The 26,592-nt window shown below is 41.8% G+C and overlaps 1 protein-coding gene and 1 long non-coding RNA gene across 4 annotated transcripts in view; one reads left to right on the top strand and one right to left on the bottom strand.

Annotated features, from left to right (window-relative positions):
- The window catches only part of IRAG1 (inositol 1,4,5-triphosphate receptor associated 1), a 164,814-nt gene that overhangs the window by 125,755 nt on the left and 12,467 nt on the right, over positions 1-26,592 (top strand). For all 3 annotated transcript variants that reach the window (XM_077113989.1, XM_077113987.1, XM_077113986.1), the window contains 8 exons: positions 3,276-3,306; positions 5,704-5,844; positions 6,283-6,414; positions 8,406-8,547; positions 14,116-14,165; positions 14,705-14,812; positions 16,696-16,760; positions 25,303-25,422. In XM_077113989.1, the coding sequence (XP_076970104.1) occupies positions 3,276-3,306; positions 5,704-5,844; positions 6,283-6,414; positions 8,406-8,547; positions 14,116-14,165; positions 14,705-14,812; positions 16,696-16,760; positions 25,303-25,422 (789 nt within the window). The remainder of the gene's footprint in view (positions 1-3,275; positions 3,307-5,703; positions 5,845-6,282; positions 6,415-8,405; positions 8,548-14,115; positions 14,166-14,704; positions 14,813-16,695; positions 16,761-25,302; positions 25,423-26,592) is intronic.
- Positions 20,497-26,328, bottom strand: LOC143644686 (uncharacterized). Its single transcript, XR_013156818.1, has 3 exons — positions 26,265-26,328; positions 21,805-21,958; positions 20,497-20,716 (listed from the first exon to the last, which is right to left on the bottom strand). It is a non-coding gene; the product is annotated as an uncharacterized LOC143644686 (long non-coding RNA).

Genomic DNA, 26,592 nt, shown 5'->3' with positions numbered 1-26,592 from the left:
ACTGGATGAGGTAGCCAAGAGCCAAAAGGAACAAATAAAAAGGTGTTTAATCAACAAATATTCATTGAGAGCCTACTATGTGCCAAATACTAAAGTAGAGAACAAACAGATATGGTCCCTACTTTCATGGTATTTACATTTTAGGTGGTAGAAACCAGTAATATTCAAGTTACAAAATAAATGGGTTCAGATAATGAAGCAGCTAAGAAGACCATGAAATAGAGCATGTAAAGAAAATGACTTGGGAGTGCAAGGGGGGTAAGGGGTCAGGGAAGTCTTCTTTGAGGAGTAAAGATTAATCTGAGAAGTGCAAATGACAAAAAGAAGCTGTCCATGCAAAGATGTTGATGAGAAGCTTTGCCAGCAGAAGGAACAATAATTTCAACAAATGGTGCTGGAACGACTGAATATCCACATGTAAAAGAATGAAGTTGGCCCTTTACCTCACATGATCCACAAAAATGGAATAAAAATGGAGCAAAGACCTAAATTAAGAGCTAAAACTGTAAAATTCTTAGAAGAAAACATATGAATAAATTTTTGTGATCTTGGGTTAGGCATTCCTAGTTATGACACCAAAAGCACAATCAGCAAAAGAGAGAAAGAGAGAGATAGGACTTCATCAAAATTAAAAACTTTTATCCTGCAAACAATGCCATCAGAAAAGTGAAAAGATAGCCCAAAGAATGGGAGAAAATATTTACAAATCATATATATCAGGGGCTTGTATCCAGAATTTATCAAGAACTCACATAACTAAATAATAAATAGCCAATCCAATTTTTTTTAATGGGCAAAGGCTTTACATAGACATTTCTCCTAAGAACATAGTCAAATGGCCAGTAAGCACATGAAAGATGCTCAACATCAATGGTCATCAGGGAAATACAAATCAAAACCATGAGTTACTGCTTCATAACCACTAATATGGCTACAAGCAAAAAGAAAGACAATAACAAGTGTTGATGAGGATGTAGAGGAATTGGAATCCTCAGTAAAAATGATACAGCCACTTTGGAAACTCTTTGGCAGTTCCTCAAACAGTTAAACAAAGAGTTACCATTTGACCCAGCAATTCCAGTCCAAGAGAAATGAAAACATATGTCCACCCAAAAACTTGTATGTAAACGTTCATAGCAGCATTATTCATAATAGAAAAGGCAGAAACAATCCAAATGTCTATAAACTGTGAACGAGTAAATGAAATGTGATATATCCATAACATGGAATATTATTCATCCTTAAGAAGGAATGAAGTACTGGTATTTGGATGAATCTTGAAAATATTATGCTGAGTAAAAGAAGCCAGTCACAAAAGACCATACTTTGTATGATTCTATTTATATGAAATGTCTAGAATAGGAGTCTATAGAGACAGAAAGTAGACTAGTGGTTGCCTAGGACTGAAGAGGTTGAGGGGAGTTGAGGAGTGACTGCTAATAGTTATGGGGTTTCTTTTTGAGATGACAAAAATCTTTTAAACTAGACAATAGTGATGGTCACACAACCCCATGAAGAAACTAAAAACCACTGAATTGTAAAAGGTTAATTTTATAGTTTATGAATTATATTTCAATAAAACCTTATTAAAAAAAGAAAAGAGAAAAGAGTAAATGCAAAGGTCCTGGGGCCGTGATGAATTAAGCCATGTTTGATAAACAGAATGGCCAATGTGACTGGAGAGTAAGAAGAGGAGTTAGGCATGGACCAGTTCACAGAGGGCCTTGAATTTATTCTAAAGCCTGATAAGAGAGTTTGAATTACAAGGTGGGCAAGGCCATCTGGAGTTGTCTCTTTGTGCATAACCATCTAGACCTCTGTCCTTCTGGAGGCCCACAGCTCTGCCTCCCAGCTGCCTTTGCTGGTTTTGAGACTCAGCTCTGCATCACGAGCTGGCCATATCCCATGAGTTTGTGTATATCACACTTCCGTGAGTCCTCAGGGCTTTCTACGTTAAAAAACAGAATTTAAAAAACAAGCAAAAAAAAGCTTGTGTTTTAGAGCAAAAAAACCATAATGTGAATCATTAAAACAGAAAAAGATTCAATCAATAATCTATGAAAACATGTAAATTTCATATAACATCTAAACAACCCAGGAGTTGAGGCAAACTCAGCCAGTTCTGAGAACTCGTTTAATCAGTACGTGCATGCCCTATATGACAGTTCAGATCATGTTGTCCTACAAAGGAAAGGGCCTGATGGGTGGGGTGGTGACAAAGATTGTAACCACCAAACATCTTTGCAGTTGTTTATCCCATGTTCTCTCCTCTGTTAACTTGATGGCCATGGGGTCTTGTTGCCTCATCCTGACAGGAAGGCTCTCACAGTCTCTTGTCAGGGGTGAGAAACAGCCCCTCGCAGAAATGGCTGACCCCTACCTTTGTTCCCGGGGTCCCTCTGCACCCGTCAGAGGGAGGAAGCTGTGTTTCCTGACAATCTTATTGATGGCATGCTCTGTTGCCAAGTCCTGTGATGCTGGAAGGACATCTCCAAGCCCTCCCCACCCCAGCACAGGAAAGGGCCTGTGTATTATTTACATTGTCCAGGTTTCAGAAAGGGCCCAGCTTTAGTTAGCAGCAACAGCAGTGGCAGCAGCAACACTGAGTGGTGTGCAGATAAGAGACTGATTACTCTTGGAAAGGCCCTGGCTTGTCGGAACCGTGTACGAGGAACCTCTAGAATAACACCTCTATGCCAGCTGGGCCTTTCTTGCCTGCTCTCTGGTTCCAGCCATCAGAGGAGTTTCTCACTGTTGAAAAGGGCACTGGCCACCTTTCCCTACCCTATAGTCTCTGGCCCAAAAGTTACTCTTGTCACAATCCTCGGAGACAGGAAGATGAGTCGGGCTTTGTATATGTAGGGAGCCCCCCAAAAATCATAATGGTAACTCAACATTTTTATGATTTATAAAGTATTTATTACATGTTTAAGTCTTATAAGACTCCTGCAAAGTAGTAATATCACTCCTGTTTTAGAGATGAGCAAACCAGGACTTAGTTTAAATAACTTGTCCAAAGCCACCGAGGTAGTAGTGGCACTGCCAGAGATCCATCCCCAGGATCTAATACTTTCTACCACATTAAGAATTCAACATCTGGGCAAGTATTTGATGGATTACAGAGCATGCACAAAGGATACTCCCTCTTTTCCATTTTACCAACCCGGCTTATTCCGCTCCTAGAAATGTATGATCTACTGGCTGTTTCAGTCACATTTTGATTTATTTAATAAGTTAGATAAGGTTCATTAGTGTGTATTTTTTCTTTTTCACAGTGCCCCCCCACTGACTGAAAAGGAAGTTGAGGTAAGTGACTTAAGTGCTTTATGAAATTTTCTGCCTTTGCTTGTCTGGGCTTATTCAAAACATTCCCCCCTCGAGCTTCTGGCCCTATCATTTTTACACAAAACTGAATATGAGTGACTTGTGTGTAATACAGATATCTGTGACCAGCCCTGCTGAGCCTCTGAGATCCCCAACCCCACCCCAGTTAATGGAAGGTTTTCACAGAGTTGGTCAGAAGTGAGAAGGTAGTTGGAAATTCCGCATTCCTTCAGGGATTCTTCCTATTCTTTAAAAGTATAACTTAAAAATACAAAGCCAGCTGTGAGTCTGCAGAATTGAATCATAATATATTTCAAAATTATTAAAAGAAGGACAGATTTCAAGTTTCAAACTTTTGTCTGGAGGAAGAAGATGTTTCCTTCTGAGGGTTTCTGACATAAGGAAACTAGCTCAGCTGAGGCAGGAAGCTGTACTGTCAGCTCTCCAGCCTTCCCTGATTCCCCCCACCCCGTCCCTTTTCTTGTGTCCTCCTTGTCTCTATAGAGAGACTGTCTCAGTGGGGGTGGCAAGTGAGCCAAGAGGAATTTGTGTGTATTTCTTTTTTGGTGAAGGCTTAGATGGAGAAAAAGAATATGTCAGTGGTGGTCTGGTAAGGATATTTGATGCCAGCACTAGATGTTTTCAAGATAGTTATGTCAGTGTTAACATAATGAAGAAAGCAAAAACATGGGTGATTTTCACTCCAGGTTGGAAGGATGCAGGTCTTGTTATCTTCAGAGCATGCTATGCCATTGGTAACAAGAAAATGAGCATACCTTTCCTGAGACCCACTGGACCAGATAAGTAGAGGAAGAGAGTCAATATGAAATATCTATCACCAAAAATATAAATAACTGAGCATATAAGCATGGCACTTCCAGTTTATAATATACTCGCATAGCCATCTTTTTGGCTAGTCCCCTCATCAGCTCTGAGATGCAGGTGGAGCAGGAATTAGAACAAAGGAGAAAACTGAGTAATTAAATAATTTATGTGAGGTCCAAGAACAGAACTGAGATTTGAAACTAAGTGTTCTGACTGAATTCAGAACTTTCTATGTCACATTCCCAGAAAGGAAATAACCCAGGTATGGAGAACAAAGCACTGCCCATTATTGGAAGGCTTAACTGGACAGAGGCCTTAGTAGGGCAGTGTCCCCATCACTGGGCAGTGAGCTCAAAGCTGACGTTTGGGAAGATGGGCCATGGCAGTTTGTTTAATGGCCAGATCCTGTCCTCAGACGTATACTGACCCAACCAGCTCTCAGCATGTCAGAAATAGCACAGGCTTTGGAGTCAGGCAGGCTGAGGTTGAATCCTGGCCCTACTACTCACATATTGGGTCACCTTGAACAAGTTAATAACTTCTCTGATCTTGATTTCTTTAACCATGAAGTGGCTATAACAGTTCCTATCCCAGAGGGTTGGATTAAGTGAGCCAAGGTACATAAAAATCATAGCAGTGCTGGCATCTAGTAGATGTTCAATGAACAGTAGTGTTCAATATTGCCATCATTATTGTCATTGGGTCAGCTAAGTGCCTTCAGTTCTCTCTCTTGAGATGTTACATGAACTTCAGACATTCAGGTAGAATTGATTCACCCCACAGGGTGTAAATCTGCTACCACTTGACTCAGGCAGGGAAGGTAAAGTCTGTAAAAATTAAAGCCATTGCTTCCTTCCTCTGTACAGTCCATCTGTCCATTACTCCTCCCCAGGCGTTTCCTATTATTCTAGGAATTCTACGACTGGTCTATACCACGTTTTTACAGTTTATCCATGCAGGTTGTATTTTTCATCCATGGAATATTTATTCCAGAATGCTTATCGTAATAGAATCATTAGCCTTACTTAATCTCCTGGCAGCTATTGAAAGTTACTATTGATGTAGAACTCGCCACACTGAGCCTAGATGCTGATTGAATTTGGCTTTAAGCCAGCACAACTTAAATCTCAAATGGAATCTCTTTAAATATAGTATTTCATGTGCAACTTCCAAAACCCTCATATAATAAATCCCAGTGTAAATCCAAACTGCTTACACAGTCAGCCTGAGTTTGTGTTGGCCTGAGTTTGTCTAAATCCAAATACAGGATGTTATTTTCTTGAAGTTTAGGGTAAAACAGTGTTATGCCCTAATTTTTTCAGTAGAATGCACTTCGTCTTTTGAGGCTAGTCAGGATCTAGTGCAGATTTCAGCTTACTATTTCACCATCTTTTGTTCAGTTGAATATGATAGGTGAGTTTCACTTGCACATGGATACTTTGGTGACTGGTTCTAGGGGATTCTGTAAAATGCTTGTGCAAGAAGCATACCCACAGCCTTCTTCCCTCGTAATAACTCCCGCTAGTACCTCTCCCACACTCTTGTTCCCAACAGAACGTGTTTGTACAACTGTCCTTGGCCTTTAGAAATGACAGCTACACCCTGGAATCTAGAATTAACCAGGCAGAAAGGGAACGCAACCTGACAGAGGAGAACACTGAGAAGGAACTGGAAAACTTCAAAGCTTCCATTACGGTAATTGTGGAGTCTGAATTTGGGATCCCTTAGAGGATGGACTGTATCCAAGGGAATGCTGTGTACCCTGCTTCTTCCCATTACCTACCCCTGTCTCCTGAAGTGGGAAATCAGGCCAAGGCCCTGTACTGAATGCAGAGTCTTCCTCAGAGAGCTGGCCAGAGCTGAGGCAGAGATCCCCAAGGCCGGTTATCTCAAGGCTGTGGAAAAGCCTTGGGGGCTTCTCAAGGAGGGACCAAAGATGTGACCCCTTCTTTTAGACCAGCCAGGTATATAGGGTGTCCACAGTGGGCTTCTCCAATCCCCAAAAAGAAGCTGCTGCCCAGGCCATGCAGAAGCTATTGCTCCTGGTGGAATGGGGCCCAGGGCTGGTCATGAAAACTCAAGGCCAGGTTGGGTACATGAGGACTCCAGGTGAGGCTCCTTCTTACTCCTCAGTCCTCAGCTTTACTCTGGAACCACTGTGAGCACCGGGAGACCCACCAGAAGCTGCTGGAGGACATCGCTGTCCTGCACCGCCTGGCTGCCCGACTCTCCAGCCGAGCTGAGACGGTGGGGGCCATCCGCCAGGTGAGCCTTGCTAACTCCCGACCCTGCTGACTGGTTCTGCTCTTCCCACAGTAATGGAGCAATAACATGACCAGCAACAATTTTAGAAACCACCTATCAATGGCTTCCCCTCTGCTATACATCATAGGTACATTACTGTGGTGTTTTCAGATAATTTGGGGGGAACCACTAAACCCTTGAGGTGCTTCTTGGAAAAAGCTTTCTGTGGACACCTAAGTTTGGGAACTATTCAGAACTCTCTTCCTTTTTCGAGATTTATAATACACACTAGCATAATCAATGCTTTGGGAAGTCCTATCTTGAAGAAGCCTGCTTACCTTTACCTATGTATTTCCCCAATGTGTTTGACCATAGGAACAGTCTCCTCTTTCCCCACTCCTCACAAAAGTGCCTATTCACCTCCCATAGAACTAGTAGTTGGAAAAACTTGCTTTGGGAAAAACTGTTGTTTCATTTAATACTCTCTTCAAGCCTGTGAAGTAAATATCCTTATCCCCAGGTGAAGAAACTGAGACTCGGAAAGGTAATGCCACCAGTGAGTGGGGTCTGACTCCCTCTTAGCCATTTCGAAGTCCTGAAGTACCCAGAACAGTGCCCTGGTCCAGCACAGGGTAGTGGAATCAGACTGCCTGAGCTCTCATCTTGACACTCCCCTACTCATTGGCCAGGTGATCTCTGCAAGTTACTGAAGCGCTCTCTGCTCCAGCCCGTTCAACCATAAAAGAAGAGTGCTTATGGTATTTGCCATACACGGTTACTGTCAGACTTGTAAAGCATTTAGATGTCATTATTGCTGTTGTTATTTCCATGGACCCATGGCCTGTGGCATTGACTGCATTGAGATGAGTGTCCCTGGGACAGAGCATGGGGAGCAGTTCTCGTGTAACAAAAGGAGGAAAAGAGCCACTGGGTTGCTCTTCTGGGGAAAAGACATCTGACTCAGCAGCATCACCCAAAGAGTCACTCCAGCTGGGAGCAGCCACCCAAGGAGGACTCTAGGGAAGTGGCTGGCCTCAGCTCACAGCTGCAGGGGGCCTTTTTCCAGAGAACAGTCACTAAGCATGTCCTGTTACCAGGCAGTTCCTGGGCTAGGCCCTTTGAGACCTCCAAGGGGGTATAAGCAGAGAAGGAGTGTCTTCATTTTATACAGCACTCCCAAACATGCTTCTCGACCTACATGTTACTCACCTCAGTCTCCACCACTTTCCCAATGGTTTCTCTGCCCCAGCTTCTTGTTCTTTCTTTCCTTCTTGGTCTCACTGCCACCAGTTTCACTCTCTCAATCTAGTCTCCAGTGATGACCTGATTATGTCATTTATCTTGGGACACTCAATGACTCCCCCTTTTCTTTAGGATATGTATATATTCCTTATTCTAGCATTCAGTATATTCTGTACCCAGCTCTGACTCATATTTTCCTCTTGTGAACAAATTTAACTGCTGGCTGATTCTTACATAGGTAGGATGCCCAAACAGTCCTGCTTTATGTCTGTTGTCACAACATACTTTTTAGTAGCACCCCTTTCACTCTCCCAAGGAGTCCTGTTTGGAGGATAATTCCTCACCTATACACACACATTCTGTGATTTTCTGCCTCAGGGTCCTTGCTCTTGGTGCTCCCTAGCCTGGATGCCCTTTGTCCCTCCCACCCATCTCTACATGCCCTGATGCTGCCCAAGCCTTATGTCCACTCCGTTCCAACTCCATAAAGCCTTCCCTGACCCATTTTCTGCAAGCAGAACTGACTCTCTTCCACCTTTCATCCCCTGTGAGATTATGTTGATACTTTTGTCTCACTCTCCCTGAGAGCAGGTATCCAAATCCACCTCCAGCTCATACCATGTACAGCAAGCTCTTAGAGGACAAAGTCATATCTAATTGGTCATGGAGCCTTTCAATTCTCTCAGCCCAGAGCCTAGCTCAGAGCAGGCTAATTCTCATGGAACCTTTTCTCCAACTGTCTGACACACTTGTGCTCTCCTTCGCTGTAGGAAAAGCGCATGTCCAAAGCAACAGAAGTGATGATGCAGTATGTAGAGAATCTGAAGAGGACATATGAGAAGGACCATGCAGAGCTCATGGAGTTTAAAAAACTTGCAAATCAGAATTCAAGCCGCAGCTGTGGCCCCTCTGGTAAGGAGCTGGGCTGTAGCCCCCATCTTGGCCCCTACAATGTAGGTCGGGATGGTTCTAGGTTAGACTCATGTCCAACAGGGCAGTGCCAGGACCTGCTTCAGGCTGAGCAAGGCTCCCTGCCCCTGCCCAAATGCTGCTCACAGGGGCCTGGCAGGAGCTGCTTTGGTAAGTTTGGGGACCTGGAACCAGAATATATGAATGGCCCTATTGACCTCCTGACTCCCAACACAATTAACCAGAGTGGCTGACTACTGGCACAGAGCCCACAGCTGCAACCCTCACTCTGCTTTGTGAGGGTAACAGGCCCTAGACCTTACAGGCCTTTGTGCTCTGGGGCCCATTTTAGGCAACACACATGATGGAATTTAGTCTTTATCCTGGAAGGCACAAGGAATCCAATAAAATATTTTAATCAGGGAAGTGACATGGTCACCTGTGTAGTTTAAGAAGGTTTCCTCTGACTGCCATGTGCCAATTACATTACTGAGGCAAAGCCAGAGACAGGGAACCCCATGAAGATAATATTATAACAGGTATTGTAATGGAAAGTAAAGTCTAGGCAGTGGGGGTGGAGTGAAAGTCTGGATAAGGGAGATATTGCTGAGATAAATAACAGAATAGTGGGTATGACAAATCTTTTAAAAACACACTTCTTTAAAAAGTCCTACACAGTCACCACAGGAGCACAGAGGAGGAGCCATCTAATTTTGCTTTTAAGGGAGTCGAGGAAAACTTCATAGAAAGATGGCATCTAGGCTGTACTTGAAAGTGGAAATAGGAGTGCTCTAGTCAAAAGCGGGAAAGGAGACAGCATTTACAAAGGTGTGGAAGTTGGAGGTAAGAACAATATGAAATAAACAGTCTGATGTGATTGCAATGTTGGGGTGTGATGGGAAAGGATGAAGGTGAGACTTGCTAGGCCAGGACCATGTGCCAAGCCATGCTAACACTTTGTGATTTTGTCCTCAGCAATAGGGAGTCCTGGGTGAGATTTCTATAACATGACCAGATTTTACTTTTAGAATATTACTCTGACTTCAGAGTGGACAATGCATTAAAGGAATGCGAAAGTTGAACTATGGAGAGATGAGCTAGGAGGCTTTTGCGGCGGTCCAGAAGGGAGAAGATGGTCTCTTGGACCAGGATGTCTTCTTGAGAGCTGCCAGGGTTTGTGCTCTGGCTGATGAGCATGGACAGCAGGAGAAAACAGACCTTTAAGTGACAGGAATCCCTGTGGAATGCAAACATCCGTGTTAATAAGAGCAGAAGGAAAGAAAGTATAACAGATGGAGAAACCTTTATAAACAGGAGGTTTCACAAGTTTCCTGGGGAATATCAGTGATGCTTCCCAGAGTCCAAAGGCAGTATGCACGTGCTCCAGACTGTCTGCTTTGCCTCTTGGCAGCAAGGTTCCTGACCCACGTATATCTTCACCTCTAACAAACCACTCTCTGTCAGAGTTTGAGGTTGGGATGGTTGCTGCCAAAGAAATCCTGACATGTGAACTCTCACATTATCCCCCTACAAGGTACATGTTCTCCTATGAACCACCTTACCCAGGATTTATAGGATGAGCATAGTTACCCATGAGTCTCATTTATTCATTCTACTGGCATTTATCGAGCACCTTTGGTATATCATACATGAAACTGGAATATAGAGATAAAGGGCACCCCATCCCTGACCCAAAGGACCTTCTACGGGTAGGGAGGGCAGGGCAGTGCAATCAGCACTATGACAAAAGTGGGCTGACTTTCATGGGGAGCACACTGCAGTTCCACATTCAGTCTGGAGTGGGGGGATGAGAAAATGTGCACAATAGGAAGAGAGACTGAACTGAGTGTTGAATGGTGAACATTTGCTTTTCATGTATTTGTTCCCTTTTCAGCTCTTTTCCAAACTACACCTCAGCTTGCACTCTGGTGCAGGGTGGTATATCTATATGATACTCTATGACCGTTCCTTAATAGGGTTTTTCTTAAGTCTTTAAATGACTTCTGGCAATCTTTGCCTATGCCCAAGACTTTGAAGACTATGGTGAAATAAAATATCCATGATTTCAAGAAAGGTGGTATACATTTTAAAGGAAAAAAATTATTTTTTCCTGAATATGAAACATGCTTATTGTCTGCATTTTGGATTATTTAAGATGGGTTTCTCAAAGTGCAAATGCTAGCTTAGAAGAATGAAGTATTTATGTCTTTTAAAGCAAATTATTTTCAAAAATGTAAATCCTGTTGATATTTCCATTTAATGGATTAATGTTCAGTTCATTGTGCCATTGACAGTATTCTTGTTCTTTCTTTTTAAAACTTTTTGTGGCTTTAATAAGTCAAAATGATATATTATCATAGTTTATTTTGGATTTTTTTGCTTTTCCAAATGTTTATTGGACATTTGCATTTCTACTTTTGTAAATTATCTATTTATGCCCCTTGCCCACGTGTAAGATTGGTGTTCTATTAATTTGTATGAACTCTTCATATATAAAGAATATTTTCTGGCTCCACTATTTTGTCTGACTGGACAACTTGAAAATCCTTCTTACAGAAATACTTAGAAATGCCAGATAAACATTAGTCTAAAAGAAATAGCTGAATCTACAAGAAAAGAAACTGAAATCTCCATATACAAGAAAAGGAAAGAGAACTGAAACCAAGCTGACCCTGCAGCTTCCTTGGGGGCCAAGTGTCGCCCTCCATTTTCTCGGGTCTGGACTTTTTCATTCGCATACCATCTGAGAGAGGCCTTGGACACTGGTGACAGAGAGTTGACACAGAGACTCCCAGAGAAAATTAAGATTTTCCAAAGACTGCATCTTTAAAGAGAACTTGGACAAGTAAAAACAATTGCCAATCATCAGAGACACAAATAAGGAAATGTGTCTGTTTCACCCTGGGCTCTGGTAGGAAAAAATACTTTCTCCTTCTGCATAGAAAAAGTCCATATCCAAAGTGATGATGCAATATGGGGAGAATCCAAAAAGAATATCAAGATGGTGCTTCTAGGAACTCTGTGAGAAACAAACATAAAGCCACTCTAGAGAGGCACACTTTGCACCCAAGACACATAGGATCCCTTTCAATAAAGTCTTACTGAAGATGAGTTCACAATACAAAATTATAACATACACAAGGAAATAATTCACCATGAGCAAGAATCATCAGACACAGGATTATATCCCTAAGAACCTCCAATAATAAAACAATCTGATCAATTTCTTAAAAAATACTTTAAGAATTACTAGAGACTTAAAAGAATAAATAAAAATCATGAGAATAAAAGAATGCAACTTTCAAAAAAGAACAAAATAGAACTTCTAGAAATTAGGAATAGAGTCACGGATATCAAAAATTCAGTAGATAGGCATGGTAGTTACTTATAATTGAAGCTCATATACTCCAGATCCCCTCCTTCTAGATGTGCTTCCTATCCCCCCTTGAAATTATGAAGGGCTAATGAAATATAAGCAGAAGTGACAGTGTCATATCTGAGCTGATGCTTTTAAGAACTAATGTGCCATTTGTCCTATGTTTTTTTCTCCTGATGTACAATCGTCACTGCTCAAGAATAGTAGAAATTTCATAGCCTGAGTCCTGAAGCAAATGGACATGCAGCATAAGCAAGGAATAAATATTTGTTATAAAGCCATTAAAACTTTGGGGTTGTTTATTATTGTAGTATAACCTAGCTTATTCTGATTGGTAAAATGTTTAAATCAGGTTGGGTATGGTTGAAGAAAATTAGGTTAACTAGGAGATAGAGTTGAGGAAGTTACCCAAAATACAGTTCAAATGGATAAACTGATTAAAAACATGAAAGAAATATTATGAAACGGGATATGGAGTATAGAATGAGGAAGTCCCAAGTACGTTTATTAGGAGATACCTATCAGAGAATGGGGGACAGAAAATATTCAAAAAGATAATAGCTGAGAATTTTCCAGAACTAAGGAAAGACATGAATCATTGGACTCAGAAAGCAGAGTGAATTCCAAGCAGCAGAAATAAAAACACATCAAAGAGGGCAGGCCACGGTGAGTTCTCCTCTGCCATGCGGTATATCTGGGTTTACTCCCTGGTGCCTGCCCATGCAAATGCAAAAGCAAAAACAAACAAACAAAAAAACACATCAAAGAAAAACTGCAGAACAGCAAAGACAAAGTAAGTTTACAAAGGAATGTCAATTTTCAATAGCAGTAATAGTGCCAGAAGGCAAGTTAGTACCACTGACAAAGAGCTGAGAGAAATCCATCTACCTACACTATCATACAGGATTGAGGGTAAGGTTAAGATACTTTGAGATAACTGAGAAAGTTTACTTCTCACAGACCCTTGCTCAAAGAACTACTACAGAATGTATTTAAGGAAGAATTAAGTTGAGATTTTAAAAAAAGGGGTTAGGATACAAGAAGGAATGTGGGTCAAAGACATTTGTAAACATGTGGGTAAATCTAAACAAGCATTCACAGTATAAAACAACAATTATAATGAATAATTTGAGAATACAAAAATGAGGTGAAAGTAAAATACTGAAAAACAGCATGATTTAAAATTGGTGAGAGTAATCATTACTCTGAGGTTTATTCAGAAAAGGCTAGAGATGTTGATTAATTTTAAAGTCAGGTCGATTTGTTAACAATGTAACAGGACACACTAAAGATTAGAACTAGAACGTATAAATTCCAAACCAGTGGAGGTGTAGTGATAGATTAGGAAAAAAATCAATAAATATAGTAAGGTAAATAGAAAGTAAAAAAAATAAGATGTAGAAATGAATACAAATATCTCAGTAATCACAAGAAATATAAGCATCTTAAACCTATTAGTAAATAGAGAATTTCGGATTAGATTAAGAAAAGAATTCAGCTATGTGGTTTCTAAGAGGCACACATAAAATAAGTGGATAGGAGGGATAGACTGATATACAGTCTAGGTAATATTGGTCAAACAGAAGCAAACCGAACTGAGCTTGTGGATACCTTTCTCTGTACATATCCAGATGTTTCCTGGTGGTGGCATTATCCAGGTGTGGTGCTAAGCACTTTACATGAATTATATCCTTTAATGTCTATACTAATGACAAGAAAATCCTATGGTGGCTGCTTCTTTTGCTCTGAAGGAAGCATATTATAGGTGACATATTAAGATGACTTCTGTCAGAAGTTTTCATTCTTTACCAACACTACACCTTCATCCCTGGGATGAACAGGAAACGACCCAGTAAGTGTTGGTATTGTTATGTACAGTTTTCACATGTCATCCAGGACATAGCCTAGAGATTGTGTAGTGGTGTCAGGCAGAGAGCAGAGGTCCAAGACTGGGGCTTCATTTGGTCCCAGAGGAATTTAGGACATGGGTTCTGTCCAGAAAGCCCTGCACTTTGAAGATGATCATCTCAGAGGGTGACATTCTAAACTCAGTATCTCCAACACACAGGCCCTTGGGCCATCAAAGGAACAGTTCTGGTCTGTAGAAACTGTGGGTTAGTTTCTGCCTATCTTTTCCTTACTGGAGCCTGGCCTGAAAACTTACATGAGTTCTTCTCTGTTCCTTTCTGTTGCAGAAGACGGAGTCCCTCACACTGTGCGGTCCATGTCCCTCACACTGGGAAAGGTATGTTCAAGAAATACCAGAGCTCCCAGGGGGTGTCCAACAGAAGTTTCCACAGTCACCCAACCAATCCTTTATTCTTGGATCCATGGGTGCCAGAGAACCTCTGGACAGACCTCTATTCAGCTTCTCATACTCACTAACTCATCCCACAATATCTCACCTTCCTTATTCATAGTTTCCCTGACAGTACATCCCTTATATGAATATGAAATGACCCACAAAACTTGATATTACTAGAGATAGTTTTCACACACTATCCAGGGTATTACCTAGAAAATGTGGATCATTTCTGTGCTATTTCTTTGGGTTTCTAACTAAAATAGAAGCATGTTGAGAAATCATTCACCACCAACTGAAAATTTGTGTCAACTTTGGCCACTCTCTCCACACCAACCCCCTAACACTATCACTACCCCAAAACCAAAATAGTCAGAGAATGTCATCACAGCATTAGGAACCAGTGGCATTTTCCAGGCTCTTCTGAACTAGGGCTATTGCTACCTCTAAGGCAGTGAACATAGTCAGTTCTCTTTCCACAGAACATGCCCCGCAGGAGGGTCAGCGTTGCTGTGGTGCCCAAATTTAATGCCCTGAACCTGCCTGGCCAACCTTCCAGCTCATCACCTATCCCCTCCTTACCAGCCCTGGTAAGTAGGATGTTGCCTGCCTCCTGGCCCCATTCTGCCTCTCCCTCAGACCTGCTACTATGGGAGAGACCCAGATGGGGCAAGGTCAACGAAGAAAGGAAATCTCAGTACAGAATTTGGGCTAAGAGCTCAAAAAGCCTTTAAAAAAACACCAGGCTACATGTCTTCTTGTGCCCTGAGAAGAGGTTTCAGTGCCATTGAGCTACGTGTTGGCAGATCATAAGGTGTTCTTTGCAAACAATATTTTTTCTTACTTACACCATAATCCTCCAAGGTGGGAATGATTTTTTCCATTCTGCAGTGGGGTTAGGTAGCTGAAGTTTGTATCATGTCATGTGCGGTGGAGCTGAGATTTGAACCAAGACTCTGATTCCAGACCTGAGTTCTTAAACCCACTATTATTCTCCCCCAGTTCATCACAGCATCCTCTATAACAATGTAATTAGAAAAAAACATGAACATCCATCAATAAGAGATTGGTTAAATAAATTATGAATAAATCTGTTCTAGTTTGCTAGCTGCCGGAATGCAATATACCAGAAACAGAATGGCTTTTAAAAAGAGGAATTTAATGAGTTGCTAGTTCACAGTTCTAAGGCTGAGAAAATGTCCCAATTAAAGCAAGTCTATAGAAATGTCCAATCTAAGCCATTCAGGGAAAAATACCTTGGTTCAAGAAGGCCGATGAAGTTCAGGGTTTCTTTCTCAAATGGAAGGGCACATGGTGAACACAGTCAGGGTTTCTCTCTCATCTGGAAGGGCACATGGCGTCATCTGCTAGCTTTCTCTCCTGGCTTCTGGTTTCATGAAGCTCCCCGGGAGGCGTTTTCCTTCTTCATCTCCAAAAGTCACTAGCTCGTGGACTCTCTGCTTTGTGGTGCAGCCCTCTCCAAATCTCTCTCATTTTCCCAAATGTTTCCTCTTTTATAGGACTTCAGAAACTAATCAAGACCCACCCAAATGGGTGGAGACACACCTCCAGCTAATCCATTTTAACAATCACTCTTGATTAAATCATATCTCCAGGGAGATGATCTAATTACAGTTTTAAGCATACAACACTGAATAAGGATTAGAATAAACAACTGCCTTTACAAAATGGGATTAGGATTAAAACACGGCTTTTCTAGGGTATACACATCATTTCAAACCAGCACATTCTACCCTTGGGACCCTAAAAAAGACGTGATTTTCAGGCATATGTTCGTTTAGGCTAGGGCTATATATTAAAATCTTGCAGGGAGCTTTTAAAGCATTCTATGTCCAGGCCCCACACCAAGATTCTGGAGAGAATTAGTATTTTAGAAAAAAATCTTCCCTAGGTGATTCTAAAGTGCTATCAAGCTTGAAATCCATTGTTTAAACCAAATCAACTGCAACAAAACAACATGGAAGTCCAGTGGAATTTATTATAGAGAAATCGATCATGACTTCGGCTTTTGGTAATGACAAGTATCTGCTGAGGATTGTTTTTGGAGCTGTATCTCTAGAGGCAGTCATGGGTGTATGGGTTTGCATGAATCCATCCACACTCCCTTCACCCAAGGGAACATTTGGTAGAATTCAGGGGCAGTCAATAAACAGGGGGCAGAGAAAAACTGATTGCTCCCCTCCAGAATAAAGTCTCAAGATGTGAACTCTCAGCTCAAGGAAACCCAGAAGATGAGTAGGTGCAAGTTGCATGTGCCCCAGAAGGGAAGAACAGGGACGATCTGAGGAAAAGGGCCAGGGCTCAGATGCAGGTTGGAAAAAGCATGGGGATGAGGAGGAAGGGAAAGAGGAGGGGCAGCAGCAGCCCTACCCCTGCTTCATCTGAGACCCAGCAGCTCTGACTTCTTCCTTCCATAGCTGATCCTCAATTCTGTCTCCTGTTTTCCATTCAGTCGGAATCAACCAATGGGAAAGGCAACATACCTGTCACCTCAGCACTGCCTGCACTTTTGGAAAAGTAAGTTTGCTGATCTTCCTCTTTACTTTAAGGCTGCCTGAGGAAAATTTCCCCAACTCACCTTCCTTCCTCAATTCCTCACCCCCAAAATGTGATGGAAAGCAAATCAAGTTCCGGAGTAGAACTCTGAGACCCACAAATATTTCCGTTCCAGTTTGCACAATGGTTGGACCAGGAAGATGCTGTTGCTGAGGCCAAGTAGTACAATCTAAAAGAGCCCAGAGGAGATGTTAGGATTCTTTGGGCTGAATGTAAAAGAAAGCCCCAACTCAAACCAGCTTAAATAATGAGTCCAGAGTTAGGACTGTGCCAGGTATGATACAGCAGGGCTCTGGCTTGGCTTCTCTGCACTTTCTTTGCTTCTGCCCATTTTGTACATTGAGTTCATCATCAGACTTGTGGCAAATGGCTGCTAGTTCCAGGTATCCCATGTGGACATGACAGTATTTAGAGGAAGAAAGACATTTACCCTCCATGTTTCTGTTTTAAGAAATGAACCCAGAAACCTCTTGTCAATCTTCCCTCTTAACTTGTTGGCAAAATTTGGTACAAGCTCCCTTTCTAAACCAATCACAATCTTTTGGAATGGGATTGTCATTAAGGGCTTAAATTATCCCCTGGAGTTGGGGAGAAGGTAAGCTTCACATGAAACAAAATGCTCCATGAAAATAGCTAAATAGCTGAATAAAATCTTGTTACTATCTAGAGGTAGGAAGGCAGTGAATATTGGGTAGGCAACTAACAGTGTCTGTACCTCCAAACTTTTCTAGGTATCTGTGCAATTTGTAGGTCTTTTCATTCTCAGAGCAAAGCAGGCTGTTTTCATGCACTCAGAGGAGTTTATAACTTACTTTTCAAATTCTTCACTTTGCTGGGAAACATCTGGATCACAGCTGCCACCTCTCAGGACTTTCCCTTTGTGTCTTTCCTCATTTAGGAGAACATTCACCTCTAGTCTTTCTTCTTACTTGCTTTGAGACAGCTTTAGTCCTTCATGTTTCATCACTTTCAGAATAATTTTCCTTGACATGGCAAAGAATGTCTTTGTTGGGCCCCTGTTCAGTACAGATGAGTTCCAAAACTCCTTATCCCCAGACTCAGCTTGCTTTCCTCACCTCTTAGTATTTGTAGCCACCAACCTATCAGTGACTCAGCCAGTGTTAGTCTTGAAGCTTCTCCAGTACTTCTTCTCCTTGCCACACCATCCCCTACAAGTTTACAGCTCCTGTTATGGAACTGTGGACATTTGTTTGTTGGCTTGTTTTTTTGTTTTTCTGATCACTTTGGAAAAATTGTAAAGAGATGACCAATTAATCACTATGTGGAAGTAATCTGGATTACAGAATCTTACCTGACTCTGGAGTCTAGTGCCTAATCCAAGGTCTCTGAATCCCTCCAGAAATGGTCACATGATGCTTCTGAGTGAGAAACTCACCAAAATTCTCCTTCCTTCCAACCCTGCCTTTGGGCATCTCAACCCCCTTTTCCATGAGGGCCAACAACAATGCCTCATTCCCAATGTAGGCCTGCAGAGCCAGTCACAGCAGAAAGGCCATTTCTCCTACTCTCCCCTACACATTTTAATCATAGATGGGGTAGGGCCTGGATTCCGTGAAACTAATGCTCAGGCCAGATGGGAGCTTCTACTGGAGGCCATAGGGATCATCAAGAACCTGAGTTATCCTTGGTAGGAGAACCAAAGCACAAAAATGGAGACAGCATGTAAGAGCTCCAAATAATCTAGGCAATGAGTGAAGACCAGTGATGGAGTCACAGTCCCAAGGGTTTGGAACCAGGAGAGATAGGGACAGAATGAGAATCCAGGAAAGTCAAGTAAGTGGGGCCCAGGAAAGGTGTGTGCTGCTCACTCTTATGAGATAGCCATAGGGATTGCCATGCTACATTAGCCATGCCAGGAATTAACTTATCTTTTGGAAATATACTCAGTTTATAAATATGGCTGCAAAGAGAGACGGTGGTATTCAAAGGAGGAAGGATTCATGACTAACAATAGTGTCCCCCTCTGGATTTCTAAGAGGTATTAAGTGCTTTCCATCTGAATTGGAGAAACTGGAAACACTTAATAGATTCCCAAGGGGGTTATTAGTGATACAATCTGTGAGTGTACATGAATTCTTATCTTCTATTCTATATACAAATGCAGCCAATTCTAGCTAGTTTATCCATATCATTAAAGCATTATAATTTATTTAACGTATATTATTTTCTAGATTGTCCTATTCAGCTTGATGTTAAAGTGATTTCACATTTCTCAGCATATAATTACTAAGAAGGACAGGAACTGGCTAAGCCAGGGAAAGATGATGAGACTGTAAAATAGCCGTGGTTAGTTCACAAATACTTGAGAGCTTACTGCACGACTGAACATGATTTGAGAGAGTTCTGAGCTTGCTTTTGTAGGTCATGTTATAATAGATAGCTCTTCATTCAATAAGTGCCTAGAAATCTATAAACTTAGTGAAACCTATAGGTAGTGATATTTAAAATCAGTCATAAAGATTAAAACAGAACCAAGCTCAAAAGCCATTCCACTAGTGGTAAGAACTGTTTCTTTGTATAATCTTTTATTCTTTCATTCATTTGTCAATTAATCCCCAGGGGCCAGGCACACAGAATGAAGTCCAGGCATCTAATGGGAAACAGCTGATTATAATACAGTGTGAAAGGTGGTATCATAAGGAAGAACAGATTGTTAAGGGAATGACAAGCATACACAAAATGAGCACCTAACCTGGTTTTGGCATGGAGCGGGGGAAAAAGGGAGGCTCAGAAAATGTTTCACTAGGAACTTACTTTTCAGCCAAAACATGAAGGCATATATGGTTAACTGGGTCAACAGGAGATTGACAACAATCCAGGCCTCCATGGTGATCATCATCACCATCACTCCTAGTCTTTATGGCACATTTATTTTATGGTAAAGTGCTGCACTAATTGCTTTACAGTAATGATATTTAATCCTTATAATAATCCCAGGATGTAGGTACACTACAAATATTCCAATTTTATCCAGGAGGAAAGCTGAAGCTTAGAGAAGTTGTCCCCTGGCTGACATAACATAGTTAAACAACAGAGTTCATGCTCCTACCCTCCTATTAGACCTTCCAACTGAAAGAACAGAAGTTCAGTGTGACTGGGGAGAAGAGGATGGATTCAGGAGCTCTTTAGGGGAAAGCACCTGGTGGCTGGCCAGGAATGGAAGGAGATCATACTATTTATCACAGAGAGATTTTAACTATGATATCTAAAAGAACCAGTTTTCTATACTTTTGAAGCAGCTAGGGTAATTGTCTAAAGGTTTTATACTACATAAACTTTGAACAATAAGAAGCTCCTCTTTGCTGATAATTTTCTGGAGCAACAGCTAAAATAAAAGCAACCCCAATAAGCTTGGAGTGGATCCTGGGAACCTGGGACAGAGTAAGAGGGTGCGAAGGAGACAACCCTGAGCTGAGGTTGTCCAAGGCAGGCATGGCAGTGGGGTGGCTTAGAAACATTGCTGAGCCCCAAAAGGTAAGAATTTTCCGTTGGAAAGTACTGTGGCCACTTACAAATATTTTTTACAACATGGAAATTATTGAGTCTAATACACCTGCCTGTCAAACAACTCATTTTGATTACATAGCCCCTCACGTTAAGGGGACCTGAGCACAGTGGCAAACTGTTTTTGACTCAGTAGACATAAAGAACAGTGAGTCTCTTAATGAAAGTCAGACTGCACAGGGTCAAATTTGACCCCAGCACATATGAATTGTGTGGTCTTGTGCTTGTTATTTAGCATCTCTGAGCCTTGATTTCCTTATCTGTCAACAAGAACAATAACATTACCTACTTAGAAAGAAAGCAGGCAGGATTTCAGGCTGGGGACAGATGCCAGGATCTAGGAGTGTTTGGCCCAGAAATCTCAGGGCTGGACACAGGACATGCTCATCAACCTGATTACATCCATGAATAGAGACGCCGTCAGCTGGACCCAAACACTGGGTCCTCAGGAAATAGCCTCTTATAGAGAGGACCTGCCCATTTTACAAGATTAATAGGAAGGGACTGGCTGAATCTCAGTGGACTCCATACAACTCAACAAACACATAAAAGTACCTACTGTGCACCGAGCACCGTTCTGAGGCCAAAACACAGCCCCTTCCCCTCTGATTGCAGTCAGGTAGAGGAACGGGCATGTATCTGTAATAGAAAAATCCCCTATATCTGAGTTATGCTGTAACAGATGTTTGATGAGGATGCAGAGAGAGAAATTAGCTTTAATGGGGGAGGGGGAGGGGTTCGCATCATCAAAGGCTCTAAAGAGGAGAGGATATTTGAGCTGTCTTAAAGGTACACGAGGAGAAATGAAGAATTTTCAAGCAGCTGGAGTAGATATTTAGGGAACTAGAGATCAGAAGACACAGCAAAATAGTTATGGATTGTGTGTTTTCCATACTTCCCACTCTACCCCCAGTGTTAAACCAAAGGTTTTCCTAGCCTGTCTTACATCCAAACTAGCAACTTTAAAAAGAAGGGCAAGGGGGTGGAAGGATAGTTCAGTGGTAGAATTCTCATCTGCCAGGCAGGAGACCTGGGTTCGATTCCCGGACTGTACACTTCCCCCGCTCCAAAAAAATTCAACAAATGATGCTGCAATAATGGAAGATTCACATGGAAAAAGAATGAAATGTGACCCCTACATTACAGCAATAAAAAAGTAAAAAGAAGGGCAGTCGTGGCCCAGCCTGAGGGCAGCCATGGCCTTTACTCAGCAAGTACTGTTGCCTCAGAATCCCACACAGCACTCAGAGACCCAGGAAAACAGTTCCATTGAAAAGGAGGGTCCACCATTGACTGTACACCATGTATGGAATGTGTGTGTGTGAAATTTCTCAATAAAAATATTTTTTTAAAAAAGGAGGGTCCAGACAAAAAGCACATCCAGACATGAAGTTAGAAGACCAAGGCGCAGTCCCAGGCAGCCCAGCCAAACACCAGTAATGTTGCAAAACCCAGACCCAACGCGAGTGTGGGTGCTCACCTGTTAAATGGGATAAAACCCTCGTGCATTTTATCATGCAGCCAAGAGCATGGGCAGATGTCAGACTGCACAGGGTCAAGTTTGAGCCCTAGCACACACAGATCATGTGGTCTTGTTCTTGTTATTTAGCCTCTCTAAGCCATGGTTTCCTCACCTGTCAACAAAAGCAATAACATTACCTACCCTATTGGATGGTTCATGAGGCTTGAATGAGATCTTAGCACAGTCTGATGCATAGTCAGCAGTGGATGAATGTTAGCTGCTATTATCACTGGAAGGTTTAAGAGAATATGTGTAAGCATATTACAAACTAATATCCTGTACCAATGTAGGGTGACTTGAAATGGAGAGTAGATTCATATAATAAAGTGTCAGTAAAATGGGCTTTTTGGATCTATCAAACATGCAAGAAGAGTTTCTTTTTCCATTTTATTTTAACTAGAGCCTTCGTACATTTATAGAAACATTGTGCAGAAAGTACAGCGTTCCTGAATATCTCTACCACTACACAGTTTTCCTTATTATTAATATTTTACATTAGTGTGGTACCTTTGTTACAATCAATAAGAATATTATTATACTATTAACTATAATCTAGAGTTTTAGTCTCTAGATAGTGGTATTAGACCCAAATACAAGATTGTTTATGGTTAGTTGGCCAGCAAAACTCCAAGGTACATGGTACATTATGACACTCAATAATTGACATGCTTTTGAGAAATTTATTAAAGCAATTTCATGTAAATTTTGCCTTACTTTAAATTAGTTCAGATTTAAATTTCTTCAGACTCTGAAGTGTTGTAACATATAAAAAATCTCTTTTGATGATATAAATAATCATCTTATTATTAATCAGCTGGAAGTTTTTTGTGGATCAGATTTGGAAGAACCTCAGATTGCTTCCAAAATTTACAAATAGATTTAGTACATAACAATGACAATAATAATAGGTACTATTTGTTGAGTTACCATATGCAGAAAGTTTACTTGCATTTCTTCACTAGTTCTTACACCACCACCATCAGATTCATACCATTATCTCCATTTTACATTTGAAGAATCTCAAGTGCAGGAGGGCTAAGTAATTTGCATATGTTGCAGCTGGGATTTGAACCCCAGATTTGCCTTAGGCAAGTTCTTTCTTCTACACTACATTGTCCTCCTTCATCCATGTTTAACATCGAGTCATCTCTAAGGCTAAGAGCTATAGAGGAAAGAAATTAAAGGTCTGATACTAATGTTTCATTCCTATAATATAATACACTCCATAAAAGAATTACTTTCCCTGCTCTTGGCTGTTGCTGTTTTTCTGCCCCTGCTCCAATCATTTGGACAAATAGGAAACTGCACATTAAGCAAAGGTCACATGGAAGGGAGTAGATAATGTAATTTGCAAAAGGAGAAATGTTATGAATAGCTGGTATTTTTAGAGTGTTATCTTTCTTGTTCACAATGGGTTTTGGTTTCCAGCCTGATGAAATGTAAATTTTCAAAGGCCTAAAGAAAAATAAGAGATGGGAAACTAATGCCAAGAAGGAGGAGAAAGATATATAAGGCTCACTCATAAACCCGGCCTGAAATGTTGAGGAGGGATGTCAGCTGTTGGTTTTTCAGAGTCCTGGCTTAAAAGCTCTGTTTTATGTTTTTGCCTTGTTTGAAGGCTCCACTCCATGACAGTGTTCCTTCCACTGGGTTTCTGAACTAGTAAGTATGCCGCAGGATTTATAGGGAAGGCACAGCCATCAGGATGCTTACTTTAAATTCATGATTCCTTAACTCAAATGGACTCTCAGCAATCCTGCTAAACTTCTTTTGTCTGTGTTCCCACTCTCCCACATGGCTCTTATACTTTCTCCTCTCTCCTCAAACCTTTCCTAGGTTGCTCTATTTCTCACTCTCAGCAGATGATCTTGCCTCCCACTTCAGAGAGAAAATTGAAGCTACAAGACAAGAGCCCTTTCATCTTCTTTCACCAGTGTCCCCACCCACAGTCTTCATCTTCTTCCTCCCTTTGTTATAACCAAGGGAAGATTTCTCCACCTTTCCGAGGACTGCCCAAATTTCCTTTTCAATGACTTTGTTTCTTTGATCATCTACTTCCTCTCATCCTCTCTACTGGATCATTTCCATCCACATTCACAAAATGTGCTTTTGTCCCCTGAACCCACTTCTTCACTGTTCATTCCCCCGACACACTCCTCTACCTCCTTTCCCAGTCAAATTACGGCACCTCTGTCTTCCCTTTTCTCACCTCTTGTTCTTTCTGGGCCCATGCCAATCTGTCCTTGCCTCCTTCCATTTCATCAAAGCTACTCTTGACTCCTGTATTGTCAAATCCAAGAGTCACTTTTTCTGTTCCCATCTGACTTAGACTCTTACCTCTTTGACACTTTATTCTCTCTTAGCTTCCTGGGTCTCCTCCTGCCACCTTGGCTGCTACTTCTCACTCTCCTCTATAGGCTCCTTTTTCTTGGCCTGAGATAAGATTGGAATTCCCATGGCTTAGTCCTGGGTCCTCTTCTCTACTTTCTTTATATTGTCTCCCTAGGTGATCTTATCCATTCCCCTGGCTTTAAATATCATGACGATTGGATAATGCCAAAAGTGTAGCTACAGCCTAGAGCTCTTCTCTGACTCACTTTGGTATATCCACCTACCTACCTGACATTTCCACTTGTATACCTCACAGGCATTGCAAAGTTATCTTGTTAGCTCCTGCTACACTGCCTCTTTCTATTTCCTCAGACATCCAGTGTTTTCTGTGTCTCAGGGCCTTCATACATCCCTTATCCTCTACCTGGGGTGATCTTCCTTTTGCTGTTGGTGTGGCATCTTCTCATCTTCAGGTCTGTGCTTTGGTCTCACCTTCACAAAGAGACCTTTCCTGACCACTCAAGGGAAGTACATTTTTCCCTTGTTATTTTCTGATAATGCACAGTGTGTTTTCTTTCAAAACAGTTATCATTATTTGTAATTAATTGCATAAATCTTTTCTTTCCTTGGTTTATACACTCTGTCTTGCAAAGCTCCATCATACTATTGACTGTCTTTTATTTTCTAAAGCATCTCTAACACATTTCATTGTGTCTGTGACATAGTTGATACTTAGAGATATTTGAAGGAATGAGTGAGATTCATGAAGCAAAAGATGGACTCCAGGAATGGAATGCCTCCATCTTCCTCATCTTAAAGCTATGGAGCTCCCAACTGCTGTCTGTCCATTCACAGCACCTCCTCGAATAAGAATAAAGGTGGATTTGAGAGTATGAAGAAGGGGGAGTTGGTGGGTATCTCATGTTGGAGGTCCAAGGAATATTCATGGCTAGGGTCTTTCTAAAATCTTGTCTCAGGACAGAAGAATTGAAATGAATTTGAAAGTTACTAAGAGAACCTGAGTTTCCTCACTTCTGACAAGGAATCTGGCCAAAGATATGGCTTTGTTTTCAGATACGCAACCTTTCTCTGAAATGACTCCCTGTTTTTACCTCTTCTCATTAGTGGAAAGACAAATGGGGACCCAGATTGTGAAAACTCTGCCCCCATTCCAACCTTGAGCGGCCTGGAGGACATAAGCCAAGAGACCAAGGCCAGGATAGAAGAAGAGGCTTACAATAAGGGGTGAGTCAGACCTTGACTGCCCTGTGATCACCTGGCAGGTCTTAAAATATACCTTCTGATGGACCTTTTCTGATTCTTAGAGACTTTAGGAAAGCAACCAATGGTCCTGAGACCTCCTTGTCCCAGTAAGAAACTACACAGGAAAGAGCAATACTGTTCCACAGGAAAGGCAGAAGGAAGCAGAGTGAGAGGGTGTGGTTAGCAATAACTAGACTGCCCTCTTTTTAGGCAGAAAGCCACCAGAAGGCCACTGCCTAGAATGGTCTGGAAATCAGGGCCCCTGGTTGGTTCCTCTTGGTGGTGCCCAAAGTTTCCTGACACATGGGCAGGTCTGTCATGTTGCTACCAACAATACCCAGAAGCAGCTGCAACTCTGCTTCCTAGAACTGCCCTGGTCCTCCCCCCTCAACTTCCAGCCATCCAACTCTGAATTTCCACTAGCACTTTCAGCTGGTTGTCAGTCACTGATGGGACAAAGGACTGAGAAGGGGCCATGCCCAGACCTCAAGGCAGAGAATTACCTATGACCAGGCACCACATCCTGAGCTTCTCCCTTCCCTGTGACCCATGAGACAGGTGCAGCTTCCACTAACAGAGAATCCTTGGGATTCTCATGAGGAGGTCCCATGCACAGTGATAAAGTTGTCTCAACCAAACTAGGCTATAGAGCAGGCAAACAGAATATATTCAGGATAAACTGATCCTGGGATAAGGAAATCAGGAGAGTTTCTCATGGAAAGGCTGACTTTTCATCCACAACTGCCTTTCATACTCAGAATGCATGGGAGGAAACTCCTCCATTAGCTTTGTAAGCATTTACTGAGCATCCACCCTAGTCCAACCTGTGTGTCTGGCACTTTCATGAAACTTCCCAGCAAGCCCATGAGATGGGTGTGAGCCTCTCCATCCTACAGGTGAGAACTGAAGCTCCAAGGTTACAGACAAATGGAATCTTAGTCCTAGATTCTGTTTCACAGAATAAGAACCCAGTCAAGAGACCCTGTGCCCATATCTTTTTTCCTGTCAGTTTTGTCACTCGTTCACATCAACAGGAAGGATGACTGAGGAGTCAGGGGAAATTGTACTGATATGAGCCACTTTAGGATTCAGTGGAGCTTCCCAGATTTTTCCTGTTGTGTGGAACCATAGGAAGTGCATAATTATTGGAGG

The sequence above is a fragment of the Tamandua tetradactyla genome, chromosome 8 (assembly GCF_023851605.1).
Source record: "Tamandua tetradactyla isolate mTamTet1 chromosome 8, mTamTet1.pri, whole genome shotgun sequence".
NCBI lineage: Eukaryota > Metazoa > Chordata > Mammalia > Pilosa > Myrmecophagidae > Tamandua > Tamandua tetradactyla.
Note: the sequence above shows the minus strand (reverse complement) of the source record. Positions and strands in the feature narration are given on the sequence as shown.